This window comes from Bombus flavifrons, chromosome 5, assembly GCF_040668555.2.
Source record: "Bombus flavifrons isolate JBK064 chromosome 5, iyBomFlav1_principal, whole genome shotgun sequence".
Lineage (NCBI taxonomy): Eukaryota > Metazoa > Arthropoda > Insecta > Hymenoptera > Apidae > Bombus > Bombus flavifrons.
This window is the reverse complement of record NC_138446.1, coordinates 15587745-15606002: the sequence shown is the minus strand read 5'-3', so window position 1 is coordinate 15606002 and position 18258 is coordinate 15587745. Positions and strand designations below refer to the sequence as shown.

The following is an 18258-nucleotide window of genomic DNA, read 5'->3' as shown; positions in this document are numbered from 1 at the left end:
AAGACTGTAGCGCGCGAAGCGAAGCCTCGGAGAGAACACGTCGATAATTTAATAGGGCAATTAACAGTTAAAGATTCCAACGTGAACTTTATAGTTCTTTTAAGTGTTCAGGCTGGAACAGAACGGTTTATGGTCGCAGGATTGAAACACAGGAAAATTTTAGAGGAAAATAAATAGCAGCGATCCTGGAATTTTCAACGTGCCCATTTCGATAAGTCTTTGTTTTTAGAATTTCTGTTTGAAAGTTATCTTTGGGATCTTTGAACTTTGTCAACTGGAGGTACAACGTTTTAATGAAAATATAACATCACACGGAGATATGTTTCGTTTTTAAAAATATGGAACATTGCGAAAGGTACCCAAACGCACACTAATTATGATCTCGTTTGTAGATCTAATTTCAGCGCATGAATCGTTTACTTCGGACGTGGATGCTGACTGTTGAGGTACCGTTAGTTGCAACAAAAATTCACGTAATATATCACAAACTGAATGACAGAAGATAGTCGCGTTTAGAACTTACGACGAATGAATACTTCGAATTGCTATTGAAAATTTACTTGATCGACAAGGAACATATTTAACTCGTTTTGACATATTTAAGCGACTTGTTCAGGGAGAAAGTGAAGAATTAAAGGAGAAAGTACAGAGTTCAAGGAGAATTCATAAACGTACGATAATAAACACTGGTTCTAGACTAGAGACAAACTCAACCTGTACGTATCAAATATATCTACTTATTAGCAACCGTATGTTAATTTATTTGCTGTATAATTGACTCTGACAACGTTCTCAAGATTCTAGCTATTACAACACTTCGACTCATGAACACAACGAAATAGATACCCAACTATTCCATACTTTCTGCATTAAACGCGCATTTAACACTTTCGCTACTATGCACACGTGGTCCCGACAAAACTATTTAGAAAAATAAAAATCACAACGAACATGAACGTATCGAAACGAACGTTATCAGCGAAAATAAATGCCTATCTAGATTAAAACATACGCTGATTCCAGAGATACAATAACGCACGTGTTAAATGAGAAAAATCAACTGCGCTATAACACGAAGATCAAAGATCCTAAACACGCGGTCTCTGTTCGCGTGTTCGAATTCCATGCGGCTCCGTGTCCCGATGTGTCGCGTGGACGAATAAACGGCCGCGGGAACAAATCGAGTTAAAAGTCGGACTGCCGTGAAAAGGGACCATGATCCAATTACCCCGTTTTCCGTTTCGAAACTCGCGTTCGTTTCCGGCTGCACGAACGCCTCGCCCAGGATTATCCCTGTGGCCGCTTCCTAATCCCTCTTGCACTCTGTTTGAGCTATTATTCAGACGGCCGCGCTCTGCAAATGTGCCTGCAACGACAAAGAACCTTCGCAAACACGTGTCTCACACGGTGAATGATGCGGATAAGCTCGCTTGGCTTAGGTCGCGCGATCATTCACCATCGCGCATGGAACGTCTCTACGTCGCATCGTCTTGTGTTTGAGCGTCATACTGCTCGATCCACGGATCGTGTTTGAGCTGTTGAGTAGTCGAGAACGAGGATAATGTTTGGTGTAGAGGAGACTGTGTGCTGAACATTGTGTACGTGCGATGATGAGTGTTTAGAATTATTAGGGTTCGATGCAAACGGGCAAACCCTGCCCTGTGTTCGTTTCATGCGAGTGTCAGTAATGCGTTGGCTTGTACGAAGGAATATACGAGAAAGTGTTATTTTATTTATTAAAATTATTGAAAGTATATTGTACATCGTATTGTACAAAATTTCAGACGTTTGGCAACGATTAAACATGTAATTTTTACACTTACAAGCAATATATTCGTTGATTTACGAAAAGGATTTACTATTTTTTGTAATCTTTGATTTTATCATCATCTAAAAATGTAACGTTTGATGTTTCAACTATAACGTTCGAATCAGTTCGCGATCGATGTAAAATTCTAAGAAAAGAAGATGAGATATGCGAGAAACGCGAGGAGAAGCTACGACCATGATTTCTATAAACAAATAATTTACAAAATCAATTCAATTGTCGTGAAAACAAGCAAAAATCGTAGCCGGAAGGAAGCGAGGCTCTATGAAAGTTCATCTCGCGTTATCGTTTTCGACAACAGGCAGCCGAGCTTCTGAAATTCCAAGTTATCGACAAAGATGAAGTTGGTGCGGCTGAAATTTATCAGAACCACGCCTTAAAGCACGCCTCGCGGGCTTCCACCGTGAATTCAATGAGCCAACTACTATGGTCTACCGATCAACCATTGAAATATTGCAACGATCGCAATAAATATCCAATTTAAACATCTTTATACCATAAACGCGCTAAAAACAAGGACGATTCATTTAATCAACGATCTGATTAGAAAAGAGGAAGGATAACAGGTAATTTCTATCTCAAAAAAAAAAAAAAAAAAAAAAAAGTAAAATTAGTTTGAACGATTATTTCATTTCACGTAATAACGTACACGGAACTAACGCAGACGTTTAAACGAGATATATTAAATTTACATGGCGGAACGGCGAACAAAGCGGACGAAACTTGTACTTTTACGCGATAAGATTCTGTGTTTCGCGCAGTCAACATTGTTTATGGAACCACGGTACAGCGACGCGGTATTTACGCGAGAAGAAAGGTGAGACGACCAGATATTTAAACGACCCGGGTCCACGGAGAGGCAGGTGTTTTTCCGGTGTTTATGGGAAACGTCAAGAAAACGCGAATATCATCTTTTAAACGAGCCTCTGTTCTTTACTATCTCTAAACTCAAACAAACCACCTGCTCGACAATCTTCGCGAATTAAAATACGTACGCTACCGTTTAAACGTAACTTGTTTATTTCTTACATGATGTATTTTAATTGTAAAATTATAAATTACACGATCGAATCGTGATAATCGTATTCCTTATAATTGATAATTATCAAAGCTACGTATAATAGAGTATCGTGTCATGAATAAGTTAATCTTTAAACTATAATGATAAGATATATATAAATTTATAATACGAAACAATATGGATGTTTCTACTTGGAAATTTTTTTTATGTTTGCTGCAAATTCTTCGCTAAAATCCGCTGGCTTAGAGATATTTTCCTGGCAAAGCGTAACGATTCAATATCTTTTGCTTCGTGTAGGGCATTTTAAAAGCTAATAATGCACCGTGTGGCCAGGGTATTATAGGCCGCGAAACGCAATATTCTAAAGTATAGCATTTAAACCGGCGACCAGAGACTTCCGTTCCTTTCTCGTCGTAAACTTAATGAAAAAACCGGTGCACGCATGTACATTAATTCGACCGAGTCAAAAAACGTTCTCCTATTCGAGGAACGTTTATAAAATACACAATTTATTAATTTATTAGAAAGAAAAGAAAATAAGTAATAACCGATTATAACGAGGAGTTTTAGAAAAAGAAATTGGTATAAGAATGGTAGAATTTTAAAAATTCGAAGAAACGGTAGGTCAATTGAACCTTCGACCGTAGACTGTACGCTTCTGAGAGTAGTCTCTAATGAATTTTTATTTCATTAGCATAATTTAATACAGAATTCTACAAGCCCCGTCGTTTGAGTTCCTTTACTAGAAAAACTTCTTTAACATTTTCTTAAAAAACTCCAACAAAGTATGAATTTTATATACATGTACCGCTTTTTGTGTATTTATCTAACTTCTGGAAAAGAAACGCGACTCTACGAATGTTCCACCGGAGTCTTCAACTAACAACGACAATAAATAACAACGATATTACTGATGATGTTAGTAAGAAAGAGAAGACAAAGTTCACGTGGCTCGTACGTGTCCGACAGACTTCTGTTCCAGTTTCCCGCTACATGACGCGCTATTAAGTCAATTTATTGTTTACTCGTTTTATTAGCTGACGGCTTGATGCGCTCTTCCTTTATGTATTTATTATACAACGACTCTATTCATTACTCTACATCGCGAAATTCCCGGCACGGAACGTTCGTTCCATTATTCCTTACACGGTTGCTTACTCCACTTTCGCGTTTTGTGTAAATGGCGTAAATTAAAAGAAAAGACAGATTCCTCTTCCTGGAACCATTTCGGGCTACTATTATTTATCAACTAATAATATCAACGAAGCGGTAAGTTACAAGTTGTAGATTGTAGAATTCCCTTTCGCAAATTTTCCAGTTTAATCGCAATATGATAATTGAGATAGAATATATTACGAGTGTTCATACGATTTGATATTTCTATTGAAGCAAGTGGGAAGATGGAATCTAAACGGAGATTTGTTCTACCCAGTAAATATCGTAATGAGTATTACACGTTGGATATTTTATACATTTTTACGTATTATTTCACGCAAACGTATCACCAATGTAAGAACATCTTCAGACTAACAATTAGATAACTTCTGACGCGTAAAATTTACTTCGAAAATTTGATTCGTTTTATTATCAAAATCTGTTGCTATACTCTTCTTAGCGAAAATATTCTATGTACTATTTCAACGCAAAAGAAGACTGAAGTTTCATTATATTCTTTATGTAACCTTTGTTTTTCCTCGTTCAACAACCTGTGCTCGATACGGCTTCACGTACGAGAAACAAGACACAGTAAGCTTCGGATGTTCCGACGTATCTCGAAAAATAGAAAGATGCTAAATAAGATAATTCAACCAAGGAGGCTAATCCAATGCAAGAGGAATTTATTAATATTAATAAATTGTAGCTTGTGACTAAAGTTTCACTAACGATGTTACTTCAATTACACAAGAAGGCACACGGTGTGCACGCGTCAACTCATTGTTCTTTAACAGTTCTCTGTTTTCGATCGACGCAACGATTCGATGCTATCCGGATGAATGGAAAGGCGAGGATCGTTAACCAAGCTGGGAAAAACCATTTTCCGTGATTAACGACGGTATCGAACGAACTGGATCCGAATATCGCCGTTCAATTTTCCAAATCGTTCGCAGGAACAACCAAAAGATCGAACGCGGGGTGGCAAAACCGAGTTCGATTACGAACCTGCGTCACCCGGCTCGATATATCGTCGATTCGATCTTAATTGCCTTTTCAATCCCGGAATGTTCATTCGACTATCGAAATTTCAATTAAAATTATCGTTGTCCCGATTACACGGAACCGTTCCAGGACCCAATCAAACACTCGCTTCGTGTTGTACGGGCTTATACCGATCTTTCTGAAACAATACCGTGTTCGAGTGGCTGAATCCGCTTTCGCCCCCTTTTTAATTCTATTCTGTGTTCCCGCGCGAATAATAAGTTCGACCAATAAGTTGGAACGAAGCGCGTTAAAACTTCATCGCGTTCGATCAAGCACAATGCTGACTGGATAATAGACAAGTGAAAAGACGCTTGGAGAATCCCGATGCGATCGGATTGACACAGATACCACTCATCTTTGTTCTCGTGATGCGCTTTAGAATAATCCTTGGAGTCTAGATCGGATAATTGCAGCTTTCGTTTTCTTATTTTCTATCCATCTGTAGATAGATTTTGAGGTGGTTTAACGTGTAAGTGCCCAAGAAATACTCTCGAGGTTCAACAATATAGTTTATTTAATAACCAACAGTCAACGATCAACGATCCATGCTTTTCGATTATGTTTGCTTCGCTGTTCAAAACCAAATGAATCTTTGGACAGATTCTTTTCTTTTGTTGCCCCTCGATACACCCACTACGCACGCGTTTCTTAGACGTCCACGACCATTGCCGCGTATGCATTCTTCCAAATATTCGGCGGAAGGACCGTAGGGATATCGATGATACATTAGACATGTCGGTCTTACGCTTTGATGGTATAGCGCTTTGTGTCGCGAAGCCGGCGGAAAGTTCCGTCGTCGAGTACCGCCACACATCTATTCGAAAGGGAAAAAGATCGTAGTTGAGGATAAAATAGAACGAAACGAATGGTAATTTTCACGCAGTAGCTTAGTATCGTGGACAGATTGCGTAAGAAATATCGGGTGAACCATAAATAATGTTGCGAGAAAACCTAAGTGTCGACAGGCCAAAAGGTTCTGGAAACTTCAATGTGTCTTTGGTCCTTCAGTCGAATAGTTAGGCGGAAGAAGGCCTACGTAACCATAACCGTGGACTATTACGGAACACATATGTGGCGGGGCTATGAGAAATGACAAAGGGATGCTTAAGGGAAAAGGACGAATTAACAGACAGTCGTTAATTGAGAGTAGAGTTGTGAGGAGCCGAGAGTCGAGTTGCCAAGTTGTTACAAGTTGTAAACTATTAGTTGTGAGTTGTGAATTATCTATTTAGTTGTCTTAGTTATAGCACATTACTGTATTTAGTTCATGTTAAATAACCATTGTTTCCTGTTTATTGAGAATAGATCCATCTATCAATAAATTTATCATTTATCAATAGTAATCATGGGAAACCCTAATTTCTAATATTTCTGAATAAATAAATCCTATAGTAGAAATAAAATAATCGAGAGAAATTCTCGAAAAGTTAACCCTTTTACATAGGTGTTAGACACTGTATAATTTTTCTATTTGCCTGATTTCATATTTTGTCTTTCAAATACGAATTATTAGTCGCTTTCTTTATCGTCGTAAGACGATGATCGATAGAATCGACGAACAGGAACTTGGCGAGTGCGTTCGGAAAGATTTAGGCTCAAATGGGGCAACTCTATTTCCGACGCGAAACAAGCGGCTCGTTGTTAACCTCGTTAGCGAATCGTCGGAACTATTAAACGAGGTCGCCCGCGGGGAAAAGCTTGCGTTTGATTCGCGTGCGCAAAAATACACTCGTGGGAAGGTAAACGGCAAGAAATTTCTCCCGCGAATGCGCGCGCCGTTAATCCTCGCGTTTTCATGCCACTTCTTTCACGAACGTTCTATCCAAAAGCAAAAACGATTTCCCTTTTCTTCCCCTTCACCGCCTTTACTTTGCTTTCTACCTTTTTCTTGTTTGTTATTATTATTTAATTTGTACTTTACAATTTGTCCAGCTGGACATTCGCTAAATTTTTCTAGCTTTCTACCTTTAAACCGCGATCTTTTAAACGAACGCGGTTATGACAACAGCGATCGGTACTTCGACATATTTGACATTCTCGTTTCGCCACGTATTCATTTTCAAATTCAAATCGGATAATCTAAGTCGACGATGAACCTACGGTTGATTCAACAAGTTGAATTAATTGCTCGACTATGGAAACACGGAGATATTTTTCGCTACGGCGTACTAATAAATTGAACAAATCGCATAATATGCGTACTTGGTAATAATATGGACGTGCAAATACCGTTTTATATCGATGGGCCATTTATACAGGGTGGTTGGTAACTGGTGGTACAAGCGGAAAGGGGGTGATTCTACGCGAAAAAAGAAGTCGAAAATATAGAATAAAAATTATTTTTTTATTTTTTTTTAATTTTTCCATCGAGACAACGATCTACAGTGAGATCCGTTACAACGTACCGCACGCGTACCGAGCGAAAATTCAAAGTCGATTTTCTCGAAAACAAAGCCTCAAACGAAAAATTTTTATTCTATATTTTCGACTTCTTTTTTCGCGTAGAATCATCCCCTTTCCGCTTGTACCACCAGTTACCAATCACCCTGTATAAAGCCATGGATATAACGCGATACCGTAGTCAGAAAAGGAAAGTTTCTACCGTGTGACTCTATAACAATTTGACAGCTAAAAACGACGGTCGAATAACAAGAAGTGCGTGTGCCGGATGAATGAAACGAAACGTCGAACGCAATCTTTAATAAGAGAACGTTTTTACGGCCGCGATTCAAGTTTCGCGCGGCCGTGTTACGCGTGCTTGGAATTACACGATGAACCGAGAACCAGTTTCGCCGTTTCATAGTCGATTAATCTCCGACGCGAAAGTGCTGGACGGGTTTTCCATTAGAAACCCTGACCGAACGGAATACTGCGAGAGTGATCAACATTCTGCGTTTTATCTCTTCAGGATTGAATGTAAACAAGCGTGACGTAAGTATTAAACGACATTCTTGCATTATCCGTAATATTCCTGATGCTTAATGACGTGTTTTATATAGTGGAAACTTGTAAAAGTACTATGACATGTAATTTGTACAGCACTTACAATCTTTGAGAGTTAAATAACCGAGAATATGTTTATAAGACGAAGAAAACGACAAAAAGAACGTTCGTTAACAAGTCACTATTTACGTGCATCGCGCAACATCTTAGAAGATCTGAACGAACTATGATTTTTAAGAGCAATGAGTATAAAAAAGAAAAACACACATACGACTATCCGTAACGATCATAGTCGACGATTTATGTCGAATTTCGATGGAATTTTAACAAATACCAGTCGATATCACGTTCAAATATCGTTAGCGATGTACGTGCACGCTATTGTAGATTTTATTCGTTTGGTAGATGTACAAAGCACACAAAGCGCTATAAGCAACCAGATACCCGTGTGTTACGAACGTTCTAACGCTACGTTAAAGTACAAATAATATTAGCAAATGTACGCAGAGTTTCGAATACATAGATTGTTTCTTTGTCAATTATTACTTTTGTCAAATATTATTACACGTTAAATAACAGTATGTATCTATATTAAACAAGAAACTCGATTTTCAAGCGAATTCGTTCGGTAAACGTTTGGCTAATATAGTGGAGAAATATTCGTATATAAATACTCGAATTGCCACGTTACATCTCGCTACATTTTTCAGTTTTCAGTTTGTCATGTAACGAAGAACATTCAATAAAATGCAAAGTTACGCAACCGGTGTTGCGATAACCACGTCGGTCCCCTCGAAAAACATTAAAGCCGCCTATGATTTTTCAAGCGTGTACGAGCGCATTACGAGAGGGTGTAACCATCCGCACTGTGTACTCGCGTGCACTTCCTGATTTATGGACAAAGCTCGTCGACCGCGGAAGGTGTATCGCGTTCAAATATCGGAAACCGGTCCATTGTACACATTCGGGTACGGCGTTGATGATTCAAAACGCGCGCTCGCGTTGCCATTATTTACAATATAACCATTTACGTAGAAACCTTCCTGGCCGGCCAATTAAATCAATTATTAAAAAAAAAAAAGAAAAAAAAAATGTCTACGTTATCGACGAAATTTTACGCAGGCCAATGATGAACAAATGGTCGAATAAAATAGCAGGAAATATGGAAAATTTGTGGAAAAATTAAAGATAGCAATTGAACGTTATGTTTGTCCATGTATCGTGAGAACGTCTTGTTGATACAATTAACGAATAATAACGAGAAATAATCCCAATGTAAAATAGAGGTACAAATGAAATTTCACATCTTTCCATGTATTCCTATTCCACTTCCTATTGTTATCCTGTGGTTGTTACTATTAGTAAACGATAACGATGAATAATCTAATAATATGATAACAAAATGGAAAAGAATATACGGAAAATTATAAACAAAATAAGAGGTAAAAATAAAATGTAATTTTCTCTTGTTCTACCCTTTATTTATACCTTGTGGATACGAATAGCAAGCAATAACGAACACTCGAACGACAATTGTTATCACCTAATTCGTTTCCAACGGGGACGAGGTAAGTTTTGGTGTCGTCGCTGGGAACGAGAGACGTGTCATTTAGCCGGTGTTCGAGATAATGAAATTTAAACGAAGCACTCGGGGGCGAGCGTAACCGCTCCGAAATTTCCATAAAGTTTCGCCGGTGAAGCGTGTGCACGAGCGCACGCGTGCGGCCCTGCAGCAAAATTCGTCGTTGGAAATAATTGTAGATTTCCCCGATGTAACACACGTACACGCATTTTTATAGTTTTACGTGTTTCTTTTTCCTTCTTCCACTTTCTCGTTTTCATAAGCAGTTTTATGTTTATTTTGATCAATACACTCCTTCTCCTCCTCGTGTCATTATTAAACATCAACGACAGAGAATACAAAACAAGGCGACATTGTTCCACCGTATTATAAAAGATAGTTAATGGAAAGATATTAAAATAAAAAAAAAAAGAATAATGTTAAAAGATATTGAACTTAGCGAAGAATACATTACGTTGTATTTTTATAAAATTTTTTGATATATATATACTGGTGAAATACCAACGATCTTATCATTCAGCTCGATATAAAATAAAAAGAATAAATAGATGAAAATTTTGAAAGAAATAGTGATAGTACATTAACCTTCGCCACGAAACGAAAAAAAAAATATATATATATATTTTTACTCTACGTGATAACAAAATTCATTTAATTTCGCGGGTTTCCTCGGATCCGTATGAACGAAAATAAATTTTAACATATTCGTAGAACATAAATATACTATATATAGAAATTACCGGTGTACAGTCTGATTGAATAATACACGTAAACGTAGATCTACTCTTCCAAGGGCTAAAGTTCACGGAATGCAGGTTTCGTAACGCGTTAAGGTGAACAAAGCGTGAATTCGGTAAATATCACAATGCATTCGAACCGGATGCTAATGACGCCCTCTTCTCGGTGAAATCGCATCACAAGGATAATTCGTCTACAGCTGGACGCCACTCGTAGCAGCGAAATATCTAGCGGCTATTTTCATTGGCGTTCTAGCAGTAAATATTATGTGCCAGTCTGCGACGATCGACTTGGGAGTTAACGGAACAGTGTAAGGATGTTATTGAATGAACAGAGAATGGAATGTCTGACAAAAAATCGATACATGCGTCTCCTAGGTTGATTCTACGTCTTATACGATTGTACACATATCAGCTAAATTTACAAATTATAAAGTTACAAATTATAAAATTATAAAGTTACAAATTATGAACGCTAACAAATTCCCTTACGTTATCAATTGGTAAATTATTGTGTAAGAATAACTCTTGATTATCTTACTTGACATAAGATTGTAAAATTATAAAGAAGAATTTTGTAACTTGTCAAATCACCGATATTATTAGTTAATAAATTATCGTGCAAAAATACTCTAGTAGTAAAATAAGATCGTTACAACTTCTCTTTCGATACTTATGTTTATAAGAAATACGATATGTAATATGAAATATATGCTTTCGATTTCTGCTATGATTATGCATTATTCGATATAAAAAGAATGATTAATGCGGAAGCTACGAGTTTATAATCTGTGTACACGTTGGTCTATTCAGTGCGTGACCCTGAACTGACGTTAAACATGAAAACAGAGTAAATTTCGATAATGGATAAATTTGATAAAGAGCACGACGCGTCACTGAATAATGCATCGATGACCTAAGATGCATTGCATTAAGCATACACACACGTATATACGTATTAGAATTATCTATCGTGAGACTATGAGACTCACCACTCCCGTGAATCCCACGGTTAAAAAAATGCTGGCTGGCATCTGTGACATAACCTATCTCCGGTCCGCTTGGCGACATGGTAATCGCGAAAAGCATGCCAATGTCTTTTGTTTCGTACAACAGTCATACTGTATTCATAGGAAGCATTCGTAAATATGGTTCTATTAAATTCAAACGGAGTCGGAATCACGAAACAGAGAAGCGAGATACACGCGACTCATACGCGTGGTATGGTCATTGACGCATCAGGTGTCAGTCACCTCGAAAGGGTACGCAAGTCTCACGTGTGCGCCTTGTACGATAGTCCTCAAGAGCAATTTCAAAGCACGTGTCACGATTGTAGCCATCTTTCCGACTATCCACGATGTATTTTTACGCACAGTTATGTTCGTATATGTCAAACAAAGTGGAATTAAAACTCACCGATCTTTCCTGGTAAATGCGTTGTGGCTGATGCTCCTTACTCGTCCTTCGTCTCGTTGTCCTCTCCTGCTCGTCCTCTTCTACCTTTCACCGTTTCGCAATGTGTCAGCAAAAGAATCGGTCGGAATACCAGATTTGGTACAGTCACTTGTCACGAGTACGGTACACGATAATCACTGCGACGAAACCGAGAGTCGAACATAAATGTCGTATAACCGTACCGGTACGAACACACTACGAAACGCGGTACGAACACGACTGCTCCACACCGTACCATAGATCAGCTGCTACTATAGCAGCGCTATAGCGCTGCGCGGCACGCGCCTGAACTAAATGGTGGGGGAAGGGCGGGAACGCGCTAGTCAAGAGTAATATTGGTGGTATTTCGAGTCCCAGACTGTATCATTGATCCGAAATTGCAAGTAAAATTGAGCGCTGAGATAAAAATGTTTCCGATTAATAAAAGAGGACTACACAAATTTTTATGTGTTTATATGTGTATATGAAACTATTAAATCACTATATCATATATGGATTCAGATAAAATCTAAGACACTCGTGAGAATGGAATCCATATATTTTAAATAAGAGATATCTGTTTTCGAGATGCCTAATCATGATATAGGAGTACAACAATATGTATGAATATGTATTTATCACTGTATGTAAAATAATTCTTTAATTAATTATTACCTGCAATGGATAAAGTACAACATTTACTTTTCAATTATGATTAGTTGATAATAGATAAACTGCTTTGTATATAGACGAGTATACAGTCACCGATCAGGTATAGAATAGATCTATTAGCACCAACAAAGTGCAAAATAGATCTATTACCCAACGTACCTTTTTGTTCACGGTTTCGGGATCACTAGAATCCATTTACCATTTTAGTGTCATTTCCAACGTTACCGAATCAACGCAGAATGAGATTACGGTACCTCCAGCGATTGGAATTAAAACTAACTTCTAATATGGCATTACCATGAAGTTACAAATAAGGTATAGGCACCAACGAGGTGCAAAACCTCGTCTGTGCTATAGGCACGTATAAGACAGAAGTACGATCGTATACACAGGTCTAGTTACTCTCGCGGAAAAGACAAGGCTCTTAGGCAGCGGCAAATGTTGTTCAATTTATCCGCAGTAAGGCGCTCTAATCAAACGAGGGTTGGTTGACTAACGCCATCGTGTAGAAGTAGCCTGGACCCGGTTCTCTCTCGACTTGTCGATTGAGACTGGACTCACGATGGAAAGAACAAACGGCACCACGATAACATTTACTAAGAATAGGATTGTAAGTCTCGACACTCATATACCGGAGCCTAGAGGTAACCGTCCAAAAATTGAGTCGTAATTAGTTGTGAAAAATCAACATGGAAGATAAGAAGGTTCTCATCACACGATCATATACACAGATCAGAAACTCTAATGAAGGAGATAAGATCTTAGTGATCGAACGATGTTCGTTAATTTCTCCGCAGTAGGGCACTTCAATCGAGAAATTAGGATTCGTCGTGTAACGCCATTGTGTAAAAATAGCACAGATCTTGTTGTCTCTGCCTTTATTGACCTTTGATTTTAATTTTTCATGACTAGACACGACTCAATTTTTGAACGGTTTAGCCTAGTTATGAAATCCGCTTATGTGATCGTGGACCAGACCACAGTTTTTTTATATGATTCTGACCCATATTGTACCTCGTCGGTGGTATAGTATATGATGACATATGTAATAAACGGTTAATGGTGATCTTCTAGCTTTTATCTTATTGATATAAATGTGGAGAAAGTATTTGTTGAGAAATCTGTAAAAATATAGATATACATATAAACAAATAAATTAAAGTTGAATATATGTATATTAATGATATGAAGATATTTTCACAGTTAAATATAGTAAATTATAACAGGTAATGTGCTTTCTCGAAATCATACTATTCTGTTACAAATATAATTTACATTATCCTATTTTTTTATTTAAAATAATGTATTTCGTTTGTAGCCCTTATCGCATGCGTAAAAAATGAGATTAGAGAGCAGGATTTTGACTGTGTTTCTCTAGATAACTTCATTCGCCACTACATTGTGCGATATAACCTAACATCTTGTATACAATGTCATCATTTGAAACAAAACTATATTATTGATATTAGTTAAAAATTATGGCTTGTGATTCAAAAATATTGTGTTTTCGTCATTGTTGTTCAAAAAGCATATTCTGTAAAACTGTTCCAGAAATATGCCCAATTTGTCAATTATGTATTACAGAATATAAAATAATGCCCTTTCTTGTTCCATATCCATATAAAAATGCAGCGTGTGAACCAAATTCTATAGTTGTTAAGCCAGCTAATGGCAATTTTTTAACTGATTATCATATCGTAAATGATTTGCATATAGGAATAACTAACATGAATGGCCTTGTTTTTGAATACGACAAAGAGGGTTTAATACTAAATGATTGTTCAAGATGGACAAATTGCATTGCGATAAATGTAATCCCTTCATCTTGGGACAGTCATTGGAATGAAACATTAAAAATAATGTTAAAAGACTCAAAATGGAAATCTGAAAATTATGATGAAATCTCAATGAATTGTTTTAACTTTGTTATAGAGTTTATAAATAATTTGAAATATATGAATATGAACTTTACAAATAAAGAAACTATATGTGAAAAGTTAATATTACCAAAACTTAGAGATGCTCTTACATATAATTTTTTATTTATGAAATTAGAAAATAATGAATTTTTTATATCTTAAGAGAAGTTCATTTTCTATATTTACTTTCTACATAGATTTATATGTATTATTGGTATTATATAGATCTCTATGTATTTGCCTTTTAAAATCATTATATGAGTATATTTTTTACACATATAATATATTTATAATTATTACAATAAATCATTTAGTACATGTTTAATGAAATGCTCATTTTTTTAATCCTAGAATACTTTGATAATAGAATGAATTATAACAAGATCAGATTGCCTCCATTAGGCAGAAATTATAGACAAGGTTTTCTTCAATTATTAAGAAATCTTTCATCAAACAATCATCAATATAAATTTGATGTCATTGTTATTGGTGGTGGTCATGCTGGAACAGAAGCTTGTGCAGCAGCTGCTAGGATGGGTGCAAAAACATTATTAGTTACTCATAAGAAAAGCACAATAGGTATCACTTTTGTTTCTCTTTTAATATTAAAGATTATTGAATAAAAATAATGACAATACTTTCATAGGAGAAATGTCATGTAATCCATCCTTTGGTGGAATTGGAAAAGGGAACCTTATGAGAGAAATAGATGCTTTAGATGGTGTTTGTTGCCGTATCTGTGATATCTCTGGAATTAATTATAGAATCCTAAATAGTTCTAAAGGGCCAGCTGTATGGGGATATAGAGCTCAAATTGATCGTGTCTTATATAAGAAGCACCTACAGAAGGAGCTTTTCAATACACCTGGTTTACAAATATATGAATCCTCTGTGGAAGATTTAATTGTACATGGAGATTCTCCAAGTTGTCATGGAATAATTCTTAGTATGCTTATTCTTTTAAATTGGATATATGTATGTTATTAATTTTTAAACAAATAAAATATTTATGAAAATCATGTTTCAGGGGGTGGGACAAAAATATACAGTGATGCAGTCGTCATAACAACAGGTACTTTTCTAAAAGGTCAAATTAATATTGGGTTAGAAAAAAGACCTGCTGGTAGATTCGGTGATGAATCCAGCATTGGATTAGCTAACACGTTAGAAACAATTGGATTTAGAATGGGAAGATTAAAAACTGGTAATTGTCATAATCATGTCTTATATACTTTATTTACAGGCTCTAAATGTTCTCATGTTTTAAAATATTTTTCTAGGTACACCACCGCGGTTAGAAAAATCTACTATCGATTTTTCCAAATGTGATGTACGTAAACCAGACGAAGTATCAACGCCATTTTCATTCATGAATAATACTGTCTGGTTACCCGTAGAACAACAAATAAATTGTTATCTAACATATACAAACGAAGCTGTCTCAAAAATTGTAAAAGACAACATGCATTGTAATTTACACGTTACAGAGGAGATAACAGGACCACGGTATTGTCCAAGTTTAGAAAGCAAAGTTCTTAAGTTTAATACACATGAACACCAAATTTGGCTGGAACCTGAAGGTTTAGATTCACCCATAACGTACCCCTCAGGATTATCGTGTACACTTCCAGCAGAGAAACAAGAAGAACTTATTAAATGTATTCCAGGATTAGAAAATGCGAAAATGGGTAAATCTGTTCCCTTTATGATATACATATGTATATTCTGACATTCCATGTTTTTAAATATATTAATATAACATTATAATCTTATGCGCAGTGAGACCAGGTTATGGAGTTGAGTATGATTATATTGACCCAAAAGAATTACATGTTACGTTAGAGACCAAAAGGATTCCAGGACTATTTCTTGCTGGGCAAATAAATGGTACAACTGGTTACGAAGAAGCGGCTGCACAAGGAATTATAGCAGGTGTTAATGCTGCGGCCAAGGTCTTTATCACCCATTTTTTATTATGAACTTTTTAAGTTAATAACGAAGAAATTCATTGTTTTATTTCGTTGAATAATCTATTTACTAGGTTCTTAATAAAAAGCCATTGATAATAAGTCGAACAGAAGGTTATATCGGTGTACTCATTGATGATCTTACTACACTTGGTACAAATGAACCATATAGAATGTTCACCAGTCGTGCAGAATTTCGATTAAGTCTACGACCAGATAATGCAGATCAAAGGCTTACCAAAAAGGGGTATGAAAGTGGTTGTGTATCAGAGGAAAGAATGATAAGAACAGAAGCAATTTTATCCAAACTAACAGAAAATATAGAGTTGTTTAAAGATGAAATTCATCACAATGCAAAGTGGTGTCAATTATTGGGTGTTCCAGCTTCTAAGAATCCTAATTTAAGATCTGGTTTTGATATGATACAGTTTTATGACATTGATAAATTTATCAAAGCACTTCCTGATCGCTTTGGACATCTCGCAGATGATCCAATTATTTCAAGAAGATTAAAGGTAGCAATATTTTGTTGCAAGTGATATTTTTAAATCAGTACGGCTTATTACCTTTTATTATGACCATCTATTTAATCTTATAGATAGAAGCATTGTATGCAAATTCCTTAAAGAAAATGGAGGCAGAAATCAGTGAAATTCGCAAAAACGAACAGATGCTTATCCCGCCATCCATAGACTATAGCTTGTAAGTTAATTATCTGAAATATAAATTGTGATATCTATCAAGTGCAGTTATCTTTACTAATGACTGAATGTGTTCCGATACAGACCTCAATTAAGTTTATCTATGGAGGAAAGAGAAAAGCTCTCTGAGTTTCAACCATATACAGTAAGTGTAGAAATAAATCTTCATAATTTTCGCAGTCATTACCCTTATTATTTCTTCTGCATAGATTGCTGCAGCCAGTCGTATTCAAGGAGTCACTCCACCTGCTATTTTTCGTTTAATAAATTATATACGGAAAAATATACAGGAAAATGTACAGAATAGAGCTAAGGAGTCAATTTTAATAGCAAATCAACTAAAATAAATAGCCGATCAAATCATATACTTTACGTATGTTTATTTATTGTGTGCATATCAACAACAAAAAACCCATTGAAAACCGTTTGCACGCACGTCTGGAACTAAACAAAGTTGGAGTCTATTCAGACTCGAAGACGGACCCCAATTCTTAAGATGTCACTCAACTATCAGCTTTAAACGTTCGTCTTAAGAGTAGAACAAATAGAAGGTTGTTGCCCTCCTGTTTAACCACCGGATGTATCGTGCCAGCAACCATCAATCTTCCTTAAATAGAAACTTGCTTACCGTTTGACAAGAATTATCGAAACTCCGTGTTTACTCGAATTTCGAAACACTACGAAATTATTAATACCTCGCGTGTCAGTATCGGTTGGTTCGCATACGAATCCCGTAGTGAGAATTTACGCGGAAGAGACGAAACTCAATTGCGGCTACTTGTGAAATACGCTCGTTTAATAAGACTAGAGTAATTGTCTCTAACTTACAATGCGGTCGAAGTTTCCATTTCGGCTGGCGCAACTAATGTCAGAGTCCATAGCAGGGAAGTTTGCCTGATTGAATTAAGAGGGGTTCGTCCAGCTTCAAACTTCTCACTACCGAATTGATGAAGCATACCCAGGGTAAACGTCGTTACGAGATTACTCGCGTAATCAATTTACTCGCTGAAGGCACGCGCGACGTACCCTCGCATTACTTCAAATTTTATAACGATGTAAATGAAATTTATTGCTTTTTAAGATCGAGAAGATGAGGGCTACTTTGACATCTATATGTCGTAGAAATTTCACGATGTCCCTATATTTGTCTACAAAGAGCTAAAACAAATTAAGAAAGTAGAATAATTTGAGGATATATAAGGATTAGAAAATAAATCTACTGGACAATAAATCGATGTTTCAAACAACAACAAAA

At 36.4% G+C, this 18258-nt stretch overlaps 3 protein-coding genes across 4 annotated transcripts in view; 2 read left to right on the top strand and 1 right to left on the bottom strand.

Moving 5' to 3' along the window:
- Tpst (tyrosylprotein sulfotransferase) overlaps positions 1-12026 on the bottom strand; it is a 182220-nt gene extending 170194 nt beyond the window's left edge. Inside the window, exon 1 of the mRNA XM_069114288.1 lies at positions 11727-12026. The gene's annotated coding sequence lies outside the window, so the exon portion shown is untranslated. The remainder of the gene's footprint in view (positions 1-11726) is intronic.
- An 873-nt stretch (positions 12027-12899) lies between these two features.
- LOC138180425 (protein MTO1 homolog, mitochondrial) lies at positions 12900-18258 on the top strand. Of its 2 annotated transcripts, none has more exons than XM_069114285.1 (10): positions 12900-13026; positions 14687-14914; positions 14982-15281; positions 15363-15539; positions 15616-16023; positions 16115-16287; positions 16377-16817; positions 16901-17004; positions 17088-17148; positions 17213-18258. In XM_069114285.1, exons 2-10 carry the CDS (start codon positions 14704-14706, stop codon positions 17348-17350), a joined length of 2013 nt encoding a protein of 670 aa, XP_068970386.1. In that variant the 5' UTR covers positions 12900-13026; positions 14687-14703; the 3' UTR covers positions 17351-18258. The 2 variants fall into 2 exon arrangements, with proteins under 2 accessions (XP_068970386.1, XP_068970387.1); XM_069114286.1 differs by lacking the exon at positions 12900-13026 and adding an exon at positions 13498-13642.
- LOC138180428 (MKRN2 opposite strand protein) lies at positions 13829-14672 on the top strand. Its single transcript, XM_069114289.1, has one exon. The coding sequence runs from the start codon at positions 13895-13897 to the stop codon at positions 14495-14497; it is 603 nt and encodes a 200-aa protein (XP_068970390.1). The 5' UTR covers positions 13829-13894; the 3' UTR covers positions 14498-14672.